At 42.3% G+C, this 22,194-nt stretch overlaps 1 protein-coding gene across 5 annotated transcripts in view; it reads right to left on the reverse strand.

The window, feature by feature from the left end:
- Window positions 1–418: 418 nt before the first annotated feature.
- Window positions 419–22,194, reverse strand: part of NFX1 (nuclear transcription factor, X-box binding 1) — an 81,870-nt gene continuing 60,094 nt past the window's right edge. For 4 of the 5 annotated variants that reach the window (XM_059411501.1, XM_059411500.1, XM_059411499.1 and 1 more), the window contains exons 15-24: window positions 20,111–20,190; window positions 16,315–16,545; window positions 15,182–15,255; window positions 13,592–13,693; window positions 12,612–12,653; window positions 5,124–5,222; window positions 4,275–4,341; window positions 2,963–3,108; window positions 1,898–2,002; window positions 419–702 (exon numbers count right to left, since the gene is read on the reverse strand). In XM_059411501.1, the coding sequence (XP_059267484.1) occupies window positions 630–702; window positions 1,898–2,002; window positions 2,963–3,108; window positions 4,275–4,341; window positions 5,124–5,222; window positions 12,612–12,653; window positions 13,592–13,693; window positions 15,182–15,255; window positions 16,315–16,545; window positions 20,111–20,190 (1,019 nt within the window). In that variant the 3' untranslated portion in view covers window positions 419–629. The remainder of the gene's footprint in view (window positions 703–1,897; window positions 2,003–2,962; window positions 3,109–4,274; window positions 4,342–5,123; window positions 5,223–12,611; window positions 12,654–13,591; window positions 13,694–15,181; window positions 15,256–16,314; window positions 16,546–20,110; window positions 20,191–22,194) is intronic. The other variant, XM_059411502.1, reaches the window with a different exon arrangement.

The following is a 22,194-nucleotide window of genomic DNA, read 5'->3' on the forward strand; positions in this document are numbered from 1 at the left end:
ATGGAATTCTGTAAAGCACCCTGACTCCTTTCCTAGGTCTAGAACTGATGGCATTAAGAACCCCCAAGATAAATTCGGCCAGACAGACCTATGAGAGTTTTTGGTTAAAGACACATTTTTTTTGGTTAATCACAACACGTGTGATTCTGGATGTATCTGGTATTTTGGACTAAGAAGTTCACTTGTGCTCTTCCGAAGATTGTGATCAGTTTGGATTAATCCAAAAAGTGAGGTGCAGCTGATGTTGCATTTTTAAGAAGAGTATGGAGAATTGGGACAACTGAGTCTATGAGTAAATACCACTTTTAGGCTAAAATTCTGGTTTGTTCAAATCAAACCCAATGTTCCCCCGGCCCTCTGAGCAATCACAGTGATGGTGGAGGCTCTGCAAATACACCAGTGACCATCAAGTCAGAGATCTGGCCGTACTGAAACACTTTATACACACAGAATAGAGGACAAGGAGATTTCTGACACACTCATGCTTTGGACGTATCAGTACAAGACAGTATATGAGACTGTGTGTGAGTCCACCAGGCAGTTAACTGGGAACAAGCATGATTTATCTGCTGGCAAACGAGTCTCCATCACACCTAATCATTCTTTTATCTAAGTGCATCTTGATCTTCTCAGTCCTGGACATCAAAGTAGTCAATTACTGGTTCCTTGGCTATTTTCTGTAAATTACTGCTTGCAGGATTTCTGAAAAGCAAACAAAGAATAGTCAATCTTTTCTTGTTTGGGGGAAATAGACTGAAGCCTACAGAAAGTTAAGGATCTGCTGATTTACCATTTGCAAAGCTTTGATAAGACACTGGGGCCCACATGAGCAGGGAACTATTTAAAATTTGGTGATGGGCACACAGGGGTTCACTCTATTAACACTATTTCTCTACTCTGAAAAGTTTTCCACAATAAAGTTTTATACTAAAATAAAGCAAATAAAGGGGGAAAAAAGCATGGCATGAACAGGCCAAAGATCCCACATGGTTATGATGAAGTGGTACTGGACACAGCTGTGGAACAACATGTGGAATACCTTCATGTTTCCCCACTGCCCATGTGGATATGGAGCTGAGCTGACTAGAATCCATGCCGTCTGCTCTCCAGGGGTGAAGCAGGGCTGGTTCTGGGGAACTACGTTAATCTAGACAATCCCTGCCAAGGTTATACCCAGTGGGCAACACCTAACTGTCCTGTCCAGTCCTCGGGAACACGACTGCCAAGGCCACCATGGTGACCCTGTAGAACTGCCCTTTCCACCCTCCCATAGGTTTTGTATAAGAGGTTCTGGTAGGGCTGCTGTGCGGAAGGCCAGAATAGCATTGGGGGATCCTGCATGGTTTCAGAGCAACTTTCGGCAATGCTGCCTCAGTCACAGTAAGGGAAAAAGGGATGGTGCTCCATCCCTGCTCCTGAAACCTGCTGCTTGCCAATGTGGTTTTCTTTTCTCTTTAAATTATGAATACATGTTTTTGTTGTAAAAATTATTCAAACCATATAGATGACAGATCAAAACACAAAAGTATCCACCTACACTGCAACCCTGACCCACTATCTGACTTTCACCTCCAGAATAACTTAGTGAACCATGTCATGTTCCTAAATGCTCTGGTGTGACAGACTGAATCTACTTCCCAGTGTCACCACCTACACCACAGAAGTTATGTCCAGTGATTTTTTCCCCAGAGGGACAGTGGGCACTACAAACATCAAACTTGGGAGCTCTCTGACATGAACAAAGGTCTGACATTCCAGTCAAACCTGACTTATTTGAACCAAGCACCCCAAGGTCAGGCCCAAGAGGCAGCCAATGGCTAGTGGAGTCCCGGACAGTTCAGCCCCTGCTGTCTCCTCTGAATACAGGGCGTTTGGAAAGCAGCTGAAGGATCCTTACTTGTCGGTCTGATGTCTGTGGTGAGGAATTGGTGGTGGAGGCCGTGACTGCATTTCCCTTTCAAGGACACCTGTCAGCGTGGTAGGAGGACAAATGGACTTCCCTCTGATAAAAGTCAGAACACAAAGTATTGAAAAATGAGACTTGTTTGTGGAGATAGGCAGACCGCTGGAAATCCAGTCAGGACTTTCAAACGGGCTGCTGCTGAGCGCTCTGATGTGACCCATCTCCTCTCAGGCATGGTCACCGTCATTTAACCCTCATCCTTCCACCCACCTCTCCCTGGGCCTGTTATCTGCTCCCTCTGGTCCCGCACTTAAGTTTTCTTCATTGGTAAGGACCAACTCTGTCAAGTTCTGACAGTGATCCTAGATCCTCTCTATCACACCAGCTCACACTACAGCCTTAGTTTCCTCTAATGGCAAACACTGTTTACGGGGGATGCCCTGAATCAGAGTCCAGCATTTTTTGATTTCATCATGCCAGAAGGACAAGGGAAAAAGGGATAGATAGATGCGATGGCCAGGCACTCAACCCAGGTCCTTAGGGTCTGTTCCCTGTGCCTGGTGAAACGCTACCTCCTGTGTTGCTCATAAATTGGGCAGACAAGAGGCTTGAATGTCTTTAGGCATGTCTGTCCTGTGGACTGAAATATGGGCTTTGCTCTCTGTTTCAGAGCTTTATTTTTTTGTTTTTTTATTTTTTAGAGATTTTATTTATTTGACAGACAGCAAGCATAAGCAGGCAGAGTAGTAGGCAGAGGGAGAGGGAGAAGCAGGCTCCCCGCTGAGCAAGGAGCCCAAAGGCGGGTTTCAATCCTAGGACCCTGGGATAATGACCTGAGCTGAAGGCAGTTGCTTAATCGACTGAGCCACCCAGGTGCTCCCTGGCTCAAGACCTTTAGATCAGACCTTTTGATCATATCAGAAAGGCTAGCCCAGAAGCAGATTTTCTATCTATTCTTCTAGGAGAGGAAGTAAGGCAAGCAAATGATCATAGACCTTGCTTCCGAGGTCCAGTTTGCTGCAATGAGCAGTTCTTCCTGTGATAGAAAGATCAACCCACCTGACTGCAGTGACCACGACATTGCGCTTTGGTTCACTGTCATAGCTCACACTCTCCAGGCCATACACTTGGGCCAGGTCATGGATGATCCGGCGATGGTCTCTGTTCATGGGAGGGAAGCAGTGGCTCTTCTTACTATTCTTTCCCTGTATTGAGGGAAAAGATGACGGATTGATAAAATCATCCTGAAATCAGAATATACTTACAAAGGTCCTTCCCACCACACCAAAACAGCTGGGCTGACAAAGAGGTGGCTGAGTTTTAGAGCACAGGGTATTCTGCTGGCTGCTAAGCAAGCCAAGGAGTTTGGGAGGATGAGGTCTGATGCACTTCCTTTATCTATTCTGTGAGTCACAACAGCAGCAGCTGGCCGGGATTAGGGATCAGGGGAAGTGAAAAGAACCTAAGAGGACAGTATAATGGTTTCTCCTAATGGGCTGGTAACTGGGGAGTAAGTGATATACAGAAGAAATGACTAAATAAATAGAAGACATAAAATAAGACAGTCTCATTTCTTACAAAAATACGTTCTACGCTAAAAATTTTTAATGTGCACATACACTGGAAAGCAGGGAAATACATTAGTGTATGTTTGCTAGTTAGGAGAGGAACAAGGATTCCATTTTCTCCTTCATGTCAGGATCCCGGGAAATGGGAACAGAAGGAAGAGAGAGAGGAATGGGAGGGGCTAAGGGAGATGGCGGGAAGGAACTCCACCTTCATTAGATATGGAGCTAATACAGGCATCTCATCCTGTAGATGATAGTCTCCACAGAATAAAGAGAGAGCCATCCTGGGGTTGGCTGCTTCTGACTAAATTTGAGACTTTTCTCCTTAAAGCTACCTCCAGGACAAGGGTTTCACTATCTTGAGGGAGTCTATCTCACTACTCTTCAGCTCTAGTCATTCAACTTTTGATCTTTACCCAAGGGCTTTTAGCCTGCCTTGGAGGTAATAAAGAACAAGTGTGCCTTCTCATAAAATAGCCCCTCAGAGATCACGTCTTCCTAAGTCTCCACAGTCATTCAGCTGTCACTACTAAATGCCCCCTGTTGTCCAGAGCTTCTTCACCCAATCTTAGCCACTGAGCTAAGATTTTTTTATTTATGCTAAATTTGATCGAGAATATCTTTGCTGAACCAGGACAAGGCTTCCATGGATGTTATAATGGCTGGGCTTTTGGGGAAGATAGGGATCATCAAGAAGCTGTGACTTTTTCCTATAACTACTCTACACTGATGGTGTTTCTGGGACTTGATTTTTTATCAAGCTGGCCTTAGAGATATGTCCAGTTGGATGTTTTGACTTCAACCTTATTCACGGCCTCCACAAGGGCTTCCATTTCTTTTTCAATGTCACTGACAAACTTTAAATCCTTCCTGAAATGAGAAATCATCACAGTTAATTTCATCTGTTTCTGCTCTTTGAGAATCCCTTCCACCCACATTCTCTGCCCATTATCTGCAGACAATGAATAATGTGGGCAGAAAAATGGCAAAGGGCAAGAACTATCAGCTAACAGAAGGCTGACTGTGACTAACAAAGGAAGAGAAAAAGAGAAAACAAGTATGGGAGAGGAGAAGACAGAAGGAGAAAGAGCTGTCTGAAGGACCAGGGAACAGGAAGAAAATAAGAGCTGTTATTGCCCAAGTGAGGGCCCACGTTGGCAGCCCATCACTCAGTTCAGGCTAGTCCAACCAGGCCCTAGGCAGGCCCAAACTTCTACTACATGGTCCATACACCCACAGCCCCCACAACCCATGCATAATTCTTCAAGGCGACAATTGTGAGAAATCAAGAAAGGATTTTTATTAAACATCATAATCTCTTATATGTATAAACTTCAAATGGCTCAATCACAGAGGAGTATTTATTAGTTCCTACATCTTAAAAGAGCAAATACTCTTGCAAACCACACTTAAGAAAGCTGGTAACAGGGGAGCTTAGGTGGCTCAGTTGTTAAGCGTTTGCCTTTGCCTCAGGTCACGATCCCAGGGTCTTAGGATTGAGCCCCACATTGGGCTCCCTCATCAGCAGGAAGCCTCTTTCTCCTTCTCCACTCCCCTCACTGTCTCTCTCCGTCAAATACATAAATAAGATCTTAAAAAAGCAAGCAAGCAAGCAAGAAAGCAAGCAAGCAAGCTGGTAACAAGTTACATACCTGGCATCCTCTTTTAAACTGTCACTGAATTTTGACCCTGAAGAACGTACATTGAAAGGATCAGAATCCTCAGTAATATGAAACGCCTCTGCTAACCGCCTGAAAATAAGAGAGAAGTAAGTAATAAAAGGAAAAGGGCATGAAAACTTTACAGTAACACAGGACAGCCCACCATGTCTTAAGTTCTTAAGGTACTAACGATGCCATTTCAGCAAACACAATTACTAAGGAAGGAATAGCAACAACTTGGGAGAAGATATGATTTTGTCTTCCTAGAAGAAAATAAGACAAATCTAGGTGGGTCTGAGTGAACCAAATGGGCTGATACTGGCAACTTGGGTTATCTGGTGAAGAGAAGGGGGGCAGGAAATGAGAGCACTGGGAGTGCAGTGGGGCATGGCAGTCTCTGAGGTTTTACCTAAATATCACATACATACATACATAAGGCAGACATGTACACATTAAAACTAGAATCATCTTACAGAAAATGTGGAAAATAAAGAGAAGAATTCCACTAACAACCTAAGCAAAAAATTTCAGTACACTTCCTTTCAGATTTTTTTCCCTTTAAGTCATCGCAATTAGTGTTTATAAAACTTGGCATCTGGGGCACTTGGCGGGCCCAGTCAGTGGAGCATGTGACTTGGGATATCTGGGTTATAAATTCAAGTCCCACAGTGGGTGAAGAGATTACTTAAAATAAAATCTGAGGGCGCCTGGATGGCTCAGTCAGATGGGCATCTGCCTTCAGCTCAGGTTTTGGTCCTGGGATCGAGTCCCGTGTCAGGCTCCCTGCTTGGTGGGGAGCCTGCTTCTCCCTCTGCCTCTGCCCCTGCTTGTGCTCTCCCTTTATCACTCTCAAATAAATAAATAAATCTTTTTTTTTTTTTTTCTTTAAGATTTTATTTATTTATTTGACAGAGATAAATCACAAGTAGGCAGAGAGGCAGGCAGAGAGAGAGAGAGGAGGAAGCAGGCTCCCCGCTGAGCAGAGAGCCCGACGCGGGACTCGATCCCAGGACCCTGAGATCATGACCTGAGCCGAAGGCAGCGGCTTAACCACTGAGCCACCCAGGCGCCCCTAAATAAATAAATCTTAAAAAAGAAATAAAATCTTAAAGGAACAAAACTAAAAAAATCCCAATTTGGCACCTTTTTTTCACCTATCATTATATGATTGGCATTTCTCATATTACATTTGTTTTTCACATTTACTGTTTTAATAGATGCATAATCTTCTAATTATGTATTTACCAGAATTTACCTAAACATTCCCTAGTTTCTTTAATAGTTCCCCAGTTTCTGAATATTTTAAGTGACATGATATCACTAGGCAAAAAACTTTTAGGGTTATTTCTCTGGAAAATATTTCCAGGTGTGGGATTACTAGATAAGATGGTCAGACTATGAGTAACACAGTCTGAGAGCTTTCCACAGCTGCCCACTTGTGTTCTGACTGCCAGTGAACGAATCTCATGGCATCTCAGCAATACCCAGTTATGTCTTTCTTTTGTAAAGAGAGATAAAATTCAGGTTAGCACTTAGTACAATTTTTGTTTACACTGAAATAGGGGTCTCTTGCACATTTAATGCCCATACATATGAATCTGATTTAAGCTTAATTCTAAAAATTTCAAGAGAAATTTTCGAGAGTTTTGATGTTGTGATTAGTCAGCCAAGAATTAAAATTTAAACACCAATAAAACATATCAGTGGGCTGAATTTGGCCTGCCAGTTTTTCATTTCTGCAACAGAATATATGCTTGCAACTTGAGATGGTATTTTTTTAAGAGTTAATTTTTTAATTTTAATTTTTTTGAAGATTTTATTTATTGATTTAACAGAGAGAGCACAAGTAGGGAGCAGCAGGCAGAGGGGAGAGGGAGAAGCAAGCAGCTAATGAGGGGCTCAATCCCAGGACCCTGAGATCATGAACTGAGGTGAAGGCAGACGCTTCACTGACTGAGCCACCCAGGTGTCCCTAAGATTTAAAATTTTTTTTTTAAAGATTTTATTTATTTATTTGACAGAGAGATCATAAGTACGCAGAGCAGCAGGCAGAGAGAGAGGAGGGAGCAGGCTCCCTGTTGAGCAGAGAGCCCGATGTGGGGCTTGATTCCAGGACCCTGAGACCATGACCTGAGCCAAAGGCAGAGCCTTAACCCACTGAATCACCCAGGCGCCCCAAGATTTTTAAATTTTTTTTAAGATTTTTTTTTTTTAAGATTTTATTTATTTATTTGACCAATCACAAGTAGGCAGAGAGGCAAGCAGAGAAAGAGGAGGAAGCAGGCTCCCTGCCGAGCAGACAGCCCAATGCAGGGCTCGATCCCAGGACCCTGAGACCATGTCCTGGCTTTAACCCACTGAGCCACCCAGGCGCCCCAGATTTTATTTATTTATTTGACAGAGAGAGACACAGAGAGAGAAGGAACAGAAGCAGAGGGAGCGGAAGAGGGAGAAGCAGGCTTCCTCCTGAGCAGGAAGCCTGGTGTGGGCCTCGATCCCAGGACCCTGGGATCATGACCTGAGCTGAAGGCAGCTGCTTAACAACTGAGCCACCCAGGTGCCCAAGATTTTTAATTTTTAAAAAATAATCTCTACACCCAACATGGGGCTCAAATTCATAACACTGAGATCAAGAGTTGCATGCTCTACTGATGGAGCCAGTCGGGCACCCCATGTATTTTTTTAAATTGGCATTTCTTTTTCTCCTAGGTCAGTGGGTATTAAGAAAGAATCTCTATATAGTGAGGACCATTATAGGTCATTATTCTAAAACGGAGGAGAAATTCAAAAACAGAGAGCCAGTTATTTTTCTTAAAAAGATTTTATTTATTTGAGAGAGAGAGAGAGGCAGAAAGAAAGCACAAGTTGGGGAGAGCGAGAGGCAGGCTCCCTGGATCCCAGTATGGGGCATGATCCCAGGATCCTGGGATCATGACCTAAGCCTAAGGCAGACGCTTAACTGACTGAGCCACCCAGGCACCCTGAAAGAGACAGCTCTAATCAATAACTAATTACTGAGGATAACTAATAACTAATTTAATCCTCACAACAACTGTGGAAGGTACATATTGTCACTGTTTCCACAGATTTTTAAGAAAACTAAAGCTTCAAAAGAGAACATGACTTGCCGAAGGTTACATAGCTAAGTGATTTGTGAAGGCAGGATTCAAATTCAGGCAATCCGACTCTAGTCTACTATATAAACTGTCTCGAACTACACAAAGGTGCATTTCTACGCTTTAGAGGCCTTCTGTGTATTCACTACAGCATTTCTGAATACTCATGACTCAGTTCATATTTTGTTACTGAGAACACTTTGACTGATGGTTCCTAAAGGTCAAGAGTTTGAACAGCAGTTATTACAGAGTTCACCATAAGGGTCAAACCAAGGGAAATTTGGGCAGCACTATTATTTATTATATACTTCCTATGCATTTAGCCACTTAAAGAGGTACTGTTAACAATAGTGGAAAGTCAAATTTCAAGATAAAACAGGACTGTACTTTGTCTGCACTTGTCTGTTTTTGTTTAATATGAGAAATTTTCAAAGTGACAAAGTATTATTTTATAATGATAAAACTATTGTAAATTCAAAATATTTTAAGTCAAAAATGCATTTAATACATCTAACCTACCAAACATCATGGCTTGGCCTAGTCTACCTTAAATGTCCTCAGAACATCTGCCTTAGGTTACAGTTGGGCAAAATCATCTTACACAAAGCTCATTTATTTTTTAAGATTTTATTTATTTATTTGAGAGAGTGCTCATGGAAATGCGAGAGTGGGGACAGAGGGAGAGGGAGACAGTCTCAAATCAACACCCCACTCACTGTAGAGCCTGACATAGGGCTCAGCCTCACGACCCTGAGATCATGACTTGAGATGAAACCAAGAGTCAGACGCTCAAATGACTGAGCTACCCAGGCACTCCACAAAGCCTATTTTATAATTAAGTGCTGAACATCTCATGTAATTTACTGAACACTGTATGGAAAGTGAAAAACACGATGGCTATATGGGTACAGAATGGCTGTAAGTGTATGGATTGTTTACCCTTGTGATTGCATGGATGACTGGGAGCTGTAGTTTGCTGTCACTGCCCAGTATCATAAGAGAGCACTATACTGCATATTGCTAGCCTGAGAAAAGATCAAAATTCAAAATTTGAGGCATGGTTTCTACTAAACGTATATTGTTTTTGCACCACTGTGAATCTGAAAAATCGTTAAGTCACTATAAGTTGGGGACTGTCTATATACCAGTTCACCTAAATTCTCCAACTGTTAACATTTAGAGGGCTATACCTTTTAATCAATCTGTTAGAACCAGAAAGTCTGCTGGTCACTGAATAAATGCCCCTTAATCTAATAAAGAACATCCTCAAATGACTAACAGAAAACATCATATTTAGTGGTGAAACATTCAAAGCTGTCTGATATCAGTAATGTCGATTATCACTACCTCCTACTCAACACTGTACTGGAGGCTCTAGCCAGTGCAAAAAGGCAAGAAAAAGAAAAAAGTTAAGAACTGTAAAGAAATAAAACTACTATTGTTGGATGAGGGCATGAAACAGTAAGTGAATTTAGCAAGGTTGTGAATACAGGTCTATAAACACCAATTCAATTTCTATATAGCAGCAACAGGCAATTAGAAAATTAGTTTTTATTTATTTATTTATTTGACAGAGAGAGAGAGAGAGAGATCACAAGTAGGCAGAGAGGCAGGCAGAGAGAGAGGGGGGAAGCAGGCTACCTGCTGAGCAGAGAGCCCCATGCGGGGCTCGATCCCAGGACACTGAGATCATGACCTGAGCCGAAGGCAGAGGCTTAACCCACTGAGCCACCCAGGCACCCCAGAAAATTAGTTTTTTTAAAGAAAATTAAATTTTAGAAGTGATACAGGAAGGGAGAGGAAAGGAGGTAGCTGAGCTAAAAAAGAAGTGATACAAGAAAAATTACCATTTAAAAAAGTGTCAATATCAAATAGCAAGGGGCAAATCTACTGCAAGTTGTACAAAATCTGTATACAGAAAACTATAGAGTATTATTGAGAGAAATCAAAGAAGGCAGGAATAACTGGAAGGATATACTTTGCTTACGGATTAAGAGACTTAACACTATAAAAACGTCAAATCTTCCCCAACTGATCTATAAATGAAATACCAATTCAATAAAAATCTTAGTAGTTTTTTTGGGCAGATACTGATAAGCTAACTCTAAAGTTTAAAAGGAAATACAAATGCTCATGAATAGCCAAGTTAATCTAGAAGAAGAACCATGCTTGAAGAGACATACTATCAGATATTAAGACCTTTATTGTTATAAAGGTACAACAATTAAGAGAGTGTGATACTAGTGTGATGGAGGATAAGGAGTTCAGCAATAGTATGAATACGTAGAAAAAAAAAGTATGAATATGTGATTTAAGACAAATGGCACTGGGGCACCTGGATGGCTCAGTGGGTTAAAGCCTCTGCCTTCGGCTCAGGTCATGATCCCAGGGTCCTGAGATTGAGCCCCGCATTGGGCTCTCTGTTCAGTAGGGAGCCTGCTTCCCACTCTCTTTCTGTTTGCCTCTCTGCTTACTTGTGATCTCCATCTGTCAAATAAATAAACTATTAAAAAAAAAAAGACAAATGGCATTGGAAAGACTGGGAAAAGGACATCTTGATGACAGTATTGGTCACATGAACATGCATATGGAAGAAAACTAAATTGTGAACTCTCCTTAAACCATGTTCAAAAAAATCAGTCAACGGTAGCTCTAAATGTGACAAGTAAAATGATACAGCTTCTAGACAATAACAGAGTATTATCATGACCTCAGGACATGAAAAGGACATCTTGATGACAGTACTGGTCACATGAACATGCATATGGAAGAAAACTGAATTGTGAACTCTCCTTAAACCATGTTCAAAAAAATCAGTCAACTGTAGCTCTAAACATAAAAAACATCAGTCTCTAAGGAAAAGACTAATAAACTGGACTCATTAAAATTAGAAACTTCTGCTTATCAAAAGATACCATTAAGAGAGTAAAAATTGAAAGCATGAAGTACAGGAAAATATACTATATAAAACCAGTAAAGGATTCACATCCAAAAAATATAAAGAACTCCTACTAATCAATATAAAAAAGAGAACACAATTACAAAATAAGCAAAAGAGCTGAATAGGTAATTCACAAAAAGGGATATCCAAATTGCAATAAACATAAAGTATTCAACCTCATTAGTCATCAGGGAAATAGAAACTAAAAGCTCAATGATATCTGGGTATACATTCACAAGAATAGATTAAAATTAAAAAGACTAACAATTCTAACAGCTAATAAAAGTGTAGAGCAATGGGAACTATTACCCTGGTGGTAGAAGTATAATGTGACACAATCATTTTGGATACTGTTGCATAGAGCTGACTAAAGTTGAACGTATGAATACCCTGTTAAATCAGTAATTCTGCTCCTAAGTTTAAAACTAACAGAAATGAGTATGTATATACAGCAAAGGGAACATACTGATATTCTTAAAAGAGCATTATTTGTAACAGCCCAATAGTGATAACCACACACATACCTATTAATGGCAGAATGATAAATTATATTATCTTAATACAATAAAATATCATGGAGGAATGCAAATGAACAAAGTACTGCTACATGCAACAAGAGGAATATCACAAATGTCATAAAAGCCAGACAAAAATGCAAACTGTAAGATTTCTTCATTTATATAAAGTTCAAAATAGACAAAACTAATCCAAAATGTTAGAAGTCAGGATAGACATTTTAACTTGGTGAAGTATAGGAAAGTATTCTGGTAATTTTCTATTTCTTGACCTGGGTGCTGATTACACCACTGTATTTACTTTGTGATGACTCACTGATCTGTACATTTCCAATCTTTCTATATGTATGTTATACTTTAACATAAAAGGTCATTAAAAAAATTTTAAGCTTCTTTTTTTTTTTTTTTTTAAGTTTTTATTTATTTATTTGACAGAGAGAAATCACAAGTAGACGGAGAGGCAGGCAGAGAGAGAGAGAGAGGGAAGCAGGCTCCCTGCTGAGCAGAGAGCCCGATGCGGGACTCGATCCCAGGACCCTGAGATCATGACCTGAGCTGAAGGCAGCGGCTTAACCCACTGAGCCACCCAGGCGCCCCAAAAAATTTTAAGCTTCTTATCTCCATTGGAATCAGGAAGTCTCCAGTCAGTGAGTAAGTATGCTGTGGCATGTGATGTTTATACTATGCCCCAAACCAACAAGCCCATGTTTCAGAAATATGCTGAAATCACCTAAGTGGTTTATCCTTAGATACTTATATTTCAGTTCCTGATGATTGAATTTCTCTTGATCTCCAACAGCAGCAAAAGACTCAGAGCAGGTGCTGAGTGAATGCTTGAATGGTTGCTCCTTCCTATTAATTTCACAGAGCTCAAGAACAAGTAGATAAAAAGCAGGAAATGACTTACTTTTTCCTTTCCAAGGCTAAACACTCCTCATCACACTCCAGCCTTGAGAAACAAATGAAACAGATAAAGTCAGGGCACAGATTTTTCACAACTCCTACCCAGCAGTAAGTTCTTTGTCAACCTGGGAACAGAGTAGACTCTGGCCAAAAACATGGTTACATGAGGTCCCTCTCAAGAACAGGTTGGGGGGCCTCTGGGTTATGGGACTCGAATCTAGTAGGAGTCCTCAGAAGGGCCTCAAAGGGTCTCCAAAACACTCCTAATGACCCCCTGACAGCCCCAGCTCTTCCCCCCTCCCGCCTTTTTATAGATTTTATGTATGTATTTGACAGAGAGAGAGTACAAGTAGGCAGAGAGGCAGGCAGAGAGAGAGGGGGAAGCAGGCTCTCCGCTCAGGAGAAAGCCCGATGTGGGACTCAATTCCAGGACTCTGAGATCATGACCTGAGCCGAAGGCAGAGGTTCTACCCGCTGAGCCACCCAGGCATCCCTACCTCCCTCTCTTGACACAGCTGGTTCTCTTGGGTTTGGCTGGACACATCCAGGTCTCTGCTCCCCCTGGCTATTGTTTGAAGAGAGGCCTAGAAAAGTCTCTTCTAGTCATAACTATATCCTGAGTAAGATTTGTGGCAATGGACTGAGTGTGGTCTTTTAACATCAAATGTCTGTTGAAACACCTATCTGTGCAAGGCTTTGCTGTGGGAGATAGACAAATGAATGGTTCCTACCCTCTGGAAATTAATTCTTTTTTTTTTTTTTAAGATTTTATTTATTTATTTGACAGACATCACAAGTAGGCAGAGAGGCAGGCAGAAAGAGAGGGGGAAGCAGGCTCCCCACTGAGCAGAGAACACAATGTGGGGCTCGATCCCAGGACCCTGAGATCCATGACCCAAGCCGAAGGCAGATGCTTAACCTACTGAGCCACCCAGGTGCCCCTGGAAATTAATTCTAACACAACACATACATTTTAAAAATTACCTGGCTTGGTGAATTTCCTTCTTAGTAATTAACTTGCTGATTTCCACTGAATCGCCAAGCTGCATGTCTGTTATTTTAGAGGCCATGGAAATAGCAGCTATTCTGAAGTATAAAAAAGAAAGGAAGAAAAGGCATTGCAGTTTCACAGGAGCGTCCTAATACTAGGTATATAGAAGACTTCAAATCGAATCTATGCTGGACAATTTGTGGGCCTCAGAAACCTACATACTATGAACTACCCACACGCTTCTGTCCTATCTCCTTAAATTCTAAGTAGCTCCATTAGAAGCAATGAGACAGTCTATTCAATCCCTCTTGCATATCCAGGCCAATGCCTGGCATTCAGTCAGTATTCAAACGCACTAATGTCAGAGCCACTCTGATGTATTCTTCTTAGTCCAAAAATCCTATCTCCATGACACATCTCTGCATGTAATCAGAGACACATACAACCACCCTCCCTAACACCTTCACCTCCTTACTGAGATCCCTTTCTGGCCACCCAGTCCCAGGATTTAAGGAGGCTACAAAGACAATTCAGAGAATAGTCAGAAACCCCCGCTACAGAAGAGGAGCACAGGACTTTTCCTGGCTGCGCCACCACAAGTGGCGGGATGTTCAAGCAATTCATGAAACTTCAGGACATCTTCCCTTCTGACCCCATGGCGTAATAAGACCAGAAGGGAGAGAGACAAGGAAAGAGGAGGAAAAAGAAAAAAGATATTTTACAAATGAAAGTTAGGGAAGGAAAGGGACACAAAGCAGTACTTTTTTCTTTGAACCAGAAAAACTAGATTCAGGAAATTTTACTTCATTAATTAATTATTTTTAGAAAACTTTATTTTAAACAACGTTTCAGGGGGCACCTAAATGGCTCAGTCAGTTAAGCATCTGATTCTTGATTTCGGCTCAGGCTGTGATCTCAGGGTCATGGGATTGAGTCCTGTGTCAGGCCTCTGCACTCAGTGGTGAGTCTGCTTAAGAGTCTCTCTCCCTGGGGTGCCTGGGTGGCTCAGAGGGTTAAGCCTCTGCCTTCAGCTCAGGTCATGATCTCCGAGTCCTGGGATTAAGCCCGACATCAGGCTCTCTGCTCGGCAGGAAGCCTGCTTCGCCCTCTCTGCCTGCCTGCTTGTGATCTCTCACTCTCTCTCTGTCAAATAAATAAATAAAATCTTTAAAAAAAAAAAAAAAAGATTATCTCCCACTACCCCCAGCTTGTGCACAAATTTTCTTTTCCATTTAAAAATATTTATTTATTTATTTATTTGAGAGAGAGCGCGCTAAGGAACACGTAAGAGGGAGGGAGAAGGAGAGAGAATCTGAAGCAGACTCCACGCTGAGTGCAGAGCCTGACTCAGGGCTCTATCCCATGACCACTAAATCACGATCTCAGCTGAAACCAGGAGTTGGACACTTAATCGACTGAGCTAACCAGGCGCCCCTGCACAAGCTCTTTCTAAAAAAAAGAAAAAACTTTCCAAACTTGACAAAAGTTCCAAGGACTCGACAATAAACATATGTATACACATGTGTACCTTTTGTAAACTGAGATCCACCACTGTTAGTTAACATTTAAGGAGCACTACTAACCTTTGATAAGTACTGGAAGCTTCAGAGCAAATCATCATCTCTTTTCTTCGTCCACATTCACAATGCAGCTCTATCTGCAATAAGATTAACATGGAGGGACTTTTAGCACATGGAAACCATAGGAATAGGCAGGTTTCACTTTTATTTTTTTAGAAGATTTTATTTATTTATTTGAGAGAGAGAGAGAGACAGCGTGAGAGGGGAGAAGGTCAGAGGGAGAAGCAGGCTCTCCATGGAGCTGGGAGCGTGATGTGGGACTTGATCCCAGGACTCTGGGATCATGACCTGAGCTGAAGGCAGTTGTTTAACCAACTGAGCCACCCAAGCACCTGGCAGGTCTCACTTTTAAAGCCTCTCTCAAATCAAACCATGGCAGAGGATACAATGAGTGTCTACCCTTCAGGATGGAGGAAGCTAACCATGCATGCAAACTGATGTGGTAGTTGACATGCTAGGAGGGAATGGTTCATTCTACGATGACTCCTTCTGGGAATTACTACTGGCCTTACTTAACCCTACCTGAAGGGGCAGGCCTAGAATGAGGTTTTTACCACTGAACCTGGCCAGGACCATCCAAAGCCTAATCAAGTCCACCTCATCCATCTGCTTTCATCTCCTCAGGGAGGCCTTGCTTAGATCCCTCAGAACAGACTAAATTGCCCACTCCCATGTTCTTACAGCGCCCTCTACAAAGGTGCAATTTCTTGTTCACCACAGTCATAATTCGTTATCTGAGTAAGTAGGCAGTGTCTGTCCCAACTCACGGAAGCGAGCGTGTGTTTCCGGTTTACTGGTATAGCTCCAGCACCTAGCAAAACATCTTGCACAAAATACTTATATATTTGTTGAATAAACAGAGCAGGCAATCTGAGTCTCTCTTCAGAATCTGCTCTAAGACAGAGAGACCAGGTCAAGTGGCACTGGGTACCTCCTGAACTAAAAGGCCATTTCAAGCTGGGCACAGAAATCTGTGTAATTTATTCCACCTTCCTATTGCTAACTTAACTTGAGGTACCTTGCAACCAGTGACTTCTGATTAGAATGTGGGCCCAGGTGCCTCTGCAAGCAGTCCTGGACTCACTAGCAGCCCTAAAAGCACAGTCAACGCCCTATCTGGAGCCAGAAATACGCACCTTGGCTTTACAAGCAGTCATGGGGCAGGGTGAGCTGGGGTGGCAGGGCGCCATACACGGGTGGCCACAGTCAGCTCTGGGGGTGGTGCACGGCTGCTTGCAGGCTTCGTCCACAAGACATTCTCCTTTGTGACAGAGTCTCTGACACTTGTGCATCCCACATGGTAGCGTGGCACTGCAGGGTAATCCGCAAGAGATATCAGCCAGGTGACAGGGGATGTTGCTTCGTAACTAGGAGAAACAGAAGTAGCCAGATTCTTATCTCCACGTGGGATTTGAGATGAGTTTTAACTTCGTATTTAAACATTTCTGAATTTTCAGAAAGTTACTTTTATTTGAAAAAAATTAGGCTGATATTCAAAATTTGAAAGGTTAGCTTGAAAATAAACAAATCTGAACCTTATTTAATAATACTTATGATCCAAAAGAATTTGTGCTAGAAACTAAGTGTGACTTAAGATATACACTTTCCAGGGTGGGTAACAAGTACATGACATGTACTTGGGATGTGTCATGTACTATAGGGAATATCTGAAAATGCTATGACCAACTGAGAGGATCAGATGATCCCCGCCCACTCCTACCCCCTGAACCTCCCCGCAACTCTGTGCAAACAGCTAGAGCAGTGAGCGGACACATGAACCCTGAGGGCTGGGGACACCCTTGACCCAAGGTTTTAAGACTGTTGGCAGGACTATTTTATATAAATACATCATCAACTCTCCTCACATCTCTTGACTCATGGTCTCCATAGCTTTAAGCAGCTTTGTCACTTAAAAAATTAAGGGGCAACATGCCATGAAACCCCAAACTCATTTTTTAAATCTTCCAGGATTCCTTCCTCCAGGAAAAAGATGCTGGAATTTTATTTCTGTGGGACCAAAGCTTACTCTTATACATTCACTCAAATTCTTTTGAGAACCCTCAAAATGAGGAATATATTTTGACTCTAGGGACACATACCTTTTACTCTTGAAGAGGCGTCCAAAGTCTAGGACATACATGCTTCTAATTGCTTTAGAACCATTTTAGAAGTATTTTGGTAGACTGTAGTTCCCAATTACTAAAAACCTACTTACACTACTGCCAGGGCCTAGAGATAACTTTTTTTTTTTGAAGATTTTATTTATTTTTGACAGACAGAGATCACAAGTAGGCAGAGAGGCAGGCAGAGAGAGAATGGGAGGCAGGCTCCTTGCTGAGCAAAGAGCCCGATGCGGGGCTTGATCCCAGGACCTCGGGATCATGACCTGAGCCGAAGGCAGAGGCTTTAACCCACTGAGCCACCCAGGCGCCCCTAGAGATAATTTTTGCACACGCTCTATCCTCTGTTGTCCCCTCCCCTCATCACTTGCCTATCTTCTCATTATCTTTTAGGAGGTCACTTTCTCTACAAACACCTTCCCTGGGTGTGGGATCCTTCCATCCTGCTCAGTACTTTTACTTCCCCTGCCACTGCACTTATAATTGACTGTTTAAACACCTGCCTCCTGACCCACAGAGAAGGCTCTACAAGGACAGGAGTCACACCTATCTTGTTCTCTTCTGAATCACTTGCACCAGGCCTGTTACATCTAGCACTTAGTAGGTATGCAATAAATATTTATCACATGAAGTCCAAATGAGCCATCAACACAAAGATAATACATGGATGTCTTAAAACGGGTACTCTCAAAAAAAGTGAGATTTATAGAGATTTATAAGGACTATAAGATTTATAAGGACTATGACTTGAGAACCACTCACAGGAGATAAGGGGAAAAAATATGTCCATCAAGATAAAGATACTGAAAGCATGTTGTCATAGATATTAAGAGTTTCCAAAAATGTTGACTAACATGTTATGAAGTAAAAAGGTTACAAATAGGGGCTCCTGGGTGGCTCAGTGGGTTAAGCGTCTGCCTTCGGCTCAGGTCATGATCTCAGGGTCCTGGAATCGAGCCCCGCATTGGGGCTCTTTGCTCAGCAGGGAGCCTGCTTCCTCCTCTCTCTCTGCCTGTCTCTCTGCCTACTTGTGATCTCTCCCTCTCTCTCTGTCAAATAAATAAATAAAATCTTAAAAAAAAAAAGGTTACAAATAGTATAATTTTTTTGTTTTTTAAAGATTTTATTTATTTATTTGTCAGAGAGATAGAGAGTACAGGCAGGGAGAGTGGCAGGTAGAGGCAGAGGGAGAAGCAGGCTCCCTGCGGAGCCCGATGTGGGACTCGATCCCAGGACCCTGAGATCATGACCTGAGCCAAAGGCAGCCGCTTAACCAACTGAGCCACCCAGGCATCCCCTATAATCTTTTTTTTTTTTAAACGTGGGCTCCTTTGTGGGCATGGGTCTTGGAACTCACAACCCTGAAATCAAAACCTGAGCTTAGATCAAGAGTTGGACACTTGAGTGAATAAGCCACCTAGACACCCCATAAAAACCATATGAACTTAATAGAGTATGAGAAAGTATGTGTCACATATGCCTGATAATCTAGGCACAAGAATGTTAAGAGTATTTCTTTCTGGACTGCAGAATTGTATATTCTTTCTTTTTTTAAAGATTTTATTTATTTATTTAACAGAGAGAGAGGGGGAAGCAGGCTTCCCGCTGAGCAGAGAGCCCCATGCGGGGCTCGATCCCAGGAGCCTGAGATCATGATCTGAGCCCAAGGCAGAGGCTCAACACACTGAGCCATCCAGGAGCCCCCAGAATTGTATATTCTTAATTGCCTACAGTGAATATGCATTTTTTAAAATAAAGAATTTTTAAAAGTGCTTCCAAGGGTCTATAGTCAATGGTGCCAAATAAGCTTACAAGTTGAGAATGAGGATGAAAGTCCTTCATAGTAGTGGCATTGCAGAGGCACAGATGAACCTGGAGGAAGGTGTTTTGATCCAGTGGCCGGGACAGGAAGCTGCACAGGGCATAGAGGAAGAACAGTGGCAGGTGGTGGAGAGACCACCTCCATGGGTGCTCTCACTGTAACACCTTTACCCAGGCTAGCAACCTCTTCCATGCTAGTTAACCTAAAAGTTGTCTCTGAACACAGCCCACATTTTCAAGGCCACTGACTTTCACTTGATTGCAACCAGAGTCAAAATGATAGCAAAGAGGCTCAAAATACTGCCCACTGTATGATTTCATTCATGTGACATTCCAGAAAAGGCAAAACTACTGGGACAGACAGATCACTGGTTGCCAGGGCCTGGAGACAGAGAGCAAAAGAACTACAGAGACATGAAGGAATATTTGGAGGTGCATGAACTATTCTACATCTTGACTGTGGTGGCAAATCCATGACTATACTAAAGTTTTTGTCAAAATTCAAGGACCTGAACACTTAAAAGAGTAAGTCTTCATTTTTTTTAGATTTGTTTATTTTAGGGAAAGACAGAGAGAGCCAGAGCATGCAAGTGAGGGTAGGGCAGTTGGCGGCGGGGGTGGGGGGGTGGCGGAGAGAGAGAGAAGTAGACTCTATGCTGAGTGCGGAGCCTGATGCAAGGCTCGATCTCATGACTCTAAGAGATCATGACCTGAACTGAAACCAAGAACTGGACGCTCAACTGAGCCACCTAGGGGTCCTGGATTCTTCTATTTCTTCAACCAGCATTTAGCCACAGTGTGGTGGTAGATAAATTTTATTTTATGCAAATTATATCTTAATTTTAAAAAATAAAGAAAAAAGTGGCAAAAGCAAAACTCTACTTCTTGGAGTGTATTTTTACTTTGAGAATCAATAAGACTAACAATTCCAAAAGTAATTCAATTATAAATCTCTAGCTGGAACAATAAACACTTGAGAGAGAAAACTTACCTCGTGTTTTCCCATGCACCATTTCTGAGTTAGGAAAGTACAAGGGGGACACTTCTCTTCACTATGACAAGAATGATACACTGTTAAAAGAGAAAGGAAATTAGGAATTATATTTAGGAATAATGTTCAAATAAAGCCACATAAACTGGGGAACCTCAGTGGCTCAATTGGTTAAGCATCTGACTTCGGCTCAGGTCATGATCTCAGGGATTGGGGCCCACGTCAGGCTCCCTGCTCAGTGGAGAGTCTGTCCCTCCCCTCCAACCCCGGTTGTGCACGCACTTTCTCCTTCTCTCAAATAAATAAATCTTTAAAAAAATAATAAAGCCATGTAAATTATTATATATGTTATAATGATATATAACATGGAGCTTTAAAGTTTAGAAGCTGTTTTATTTTATTAAAGATTTTATTTATTTATTTATTTATTTATGTATTTGAGAGAAAGACACAGACAGCATTAGAGCGGAGGGGGAGGGGCAGAGGAATAAAAGCCTAATGTGGGGCTCAATTCCAGGATCCTGGGATCCTGTCCTGAGCTGAAGGCAGATGCTTAACCAACTGAGCCATCCAGGTGCCCCTGGGAGTACTTTTCAAAATGGAAAACAGGAAAGTAAAAAGTAGGTGCTTTAAAGTGTTGAAGGATGAGCATGAGTAAGAAAAAGAAACCTCCACTGAGGCAGGACAGACACATGAACAGGGAAGCAGAAAGGGAGGCAGTTTCTCAACTCATCTCCTTCGGCACAGCCTCTGGTCTGTCCATTCTACTCAATCATTCTTTTGGCCCTACCTTACATGGCAATTGCTCACTTTTGCTTAGCTATCTTTACTACTCATTCCATCTGACATGATCCCGATTTCTCTCAATTTCCCTGCTGCCTGTAAGAGACAGTTCATCTGGGGGCGCCTGGGTGGCTCATGGTCATGATCCCAGATCCTGCGATTGAGCCCCATGTTGGGCTCCCTGCTCAGCGGAGAGCCTGCTTCTCTCGCTCCCTCTGCCTGCCTCTCTGCTTACTTGTGTTCTAGCTCTCTGTCAAATAAATAAATAAAATCTTAAAAAAAAAGAGTTCATCTGAACTCATCTCCTACAACAAAGCCTTCCTTGGCTGACCATACCTGACCCTGAGCTCTCTTATACTCCCTGATGTCTGAGATCTTTTACAGATGATTTGCTACCATATTATCTGGTCCATTTTCATGTAATGGTTGGTTGTGTCATGGGCATGTAACTACCACCCTCTTCCTCTTGGGAAGAATGTAAGAATTCCTAGGTCATCGGCTACTTTTTTCTTCCTCTGAACCTCTGTGTCTGATGCCATGTTGGATATACAACACTCAAAGACCAGTTAAACGAATGTTGAACAAATGCAGGCTAAAACAACACACCTCATAAATGGTTAAGTTCTCACTATGGACATTAACCACCAGGATGTGGACTTCATCTGTATCATCTGCAAGTGAGTATAAAGGAGGAAGGGGGTAAGTACTGGCTTGGGCACTTAATTCATGCTGGTGTGAACACTGAAGTAAGGGCTTGCAGACTAAGCTGGGAGGGCCATCCTAAGGTCCCCAGGAAAGGAGGGACTTTTTCATGAAGAATTCACTTAAAATTCTATTTTACTCTATTAACTTAAAAAACTGAGAACTGAGGGACGCCTGGGTGGCTCAGTTGGTTGGGCGGCTGCCTTCGGCTCAGGTCATGATCCCAGCGTCCTGGGATCGAGTCCCACATCAGGCTCCTTGCTCGGCGGAGAGCCTGCTTCTCCCTCTGCCTCTGCCTGCCATTCTGTCTGCCTATGCTCGCTCTCCCTCTCTCTCTCTCTGATAAATAAATAAAATCTTTAAAAAAACAAAAACAAAAACAAAAAAAAGTGAGAACTGGTAGCCTATTTGTCAGTCTGATTCATATGGAATCTGGTGACTGGAGTTATTTCAGGTTTGCCTCTGGGACTTGGTAAAATGAAATGATGAGCCCAAAATGGTCCCAGAGGAAAGCCAGGAACTAGACTGGACAGAAAATGGATGATGTTAAGTAGCTACAGGCCTGGTATCTCCAGCAGTTTATGAGAGAAGATTTGAAA

Source organism: Mustela nigripes, chromosome 9, assembly GCF_022355385.1.
Source record: "Mustela nigripes isolate SB6536 chromosome 9, MUSNIG.SB6536, whole genome shotgun sequence".
NCBI classification, from domain to species: Eukaryota; Metazoa; Chordata; class Mammalia; order Carnivora; family Mustelidae; genus Mustela; species Mustela nigripes.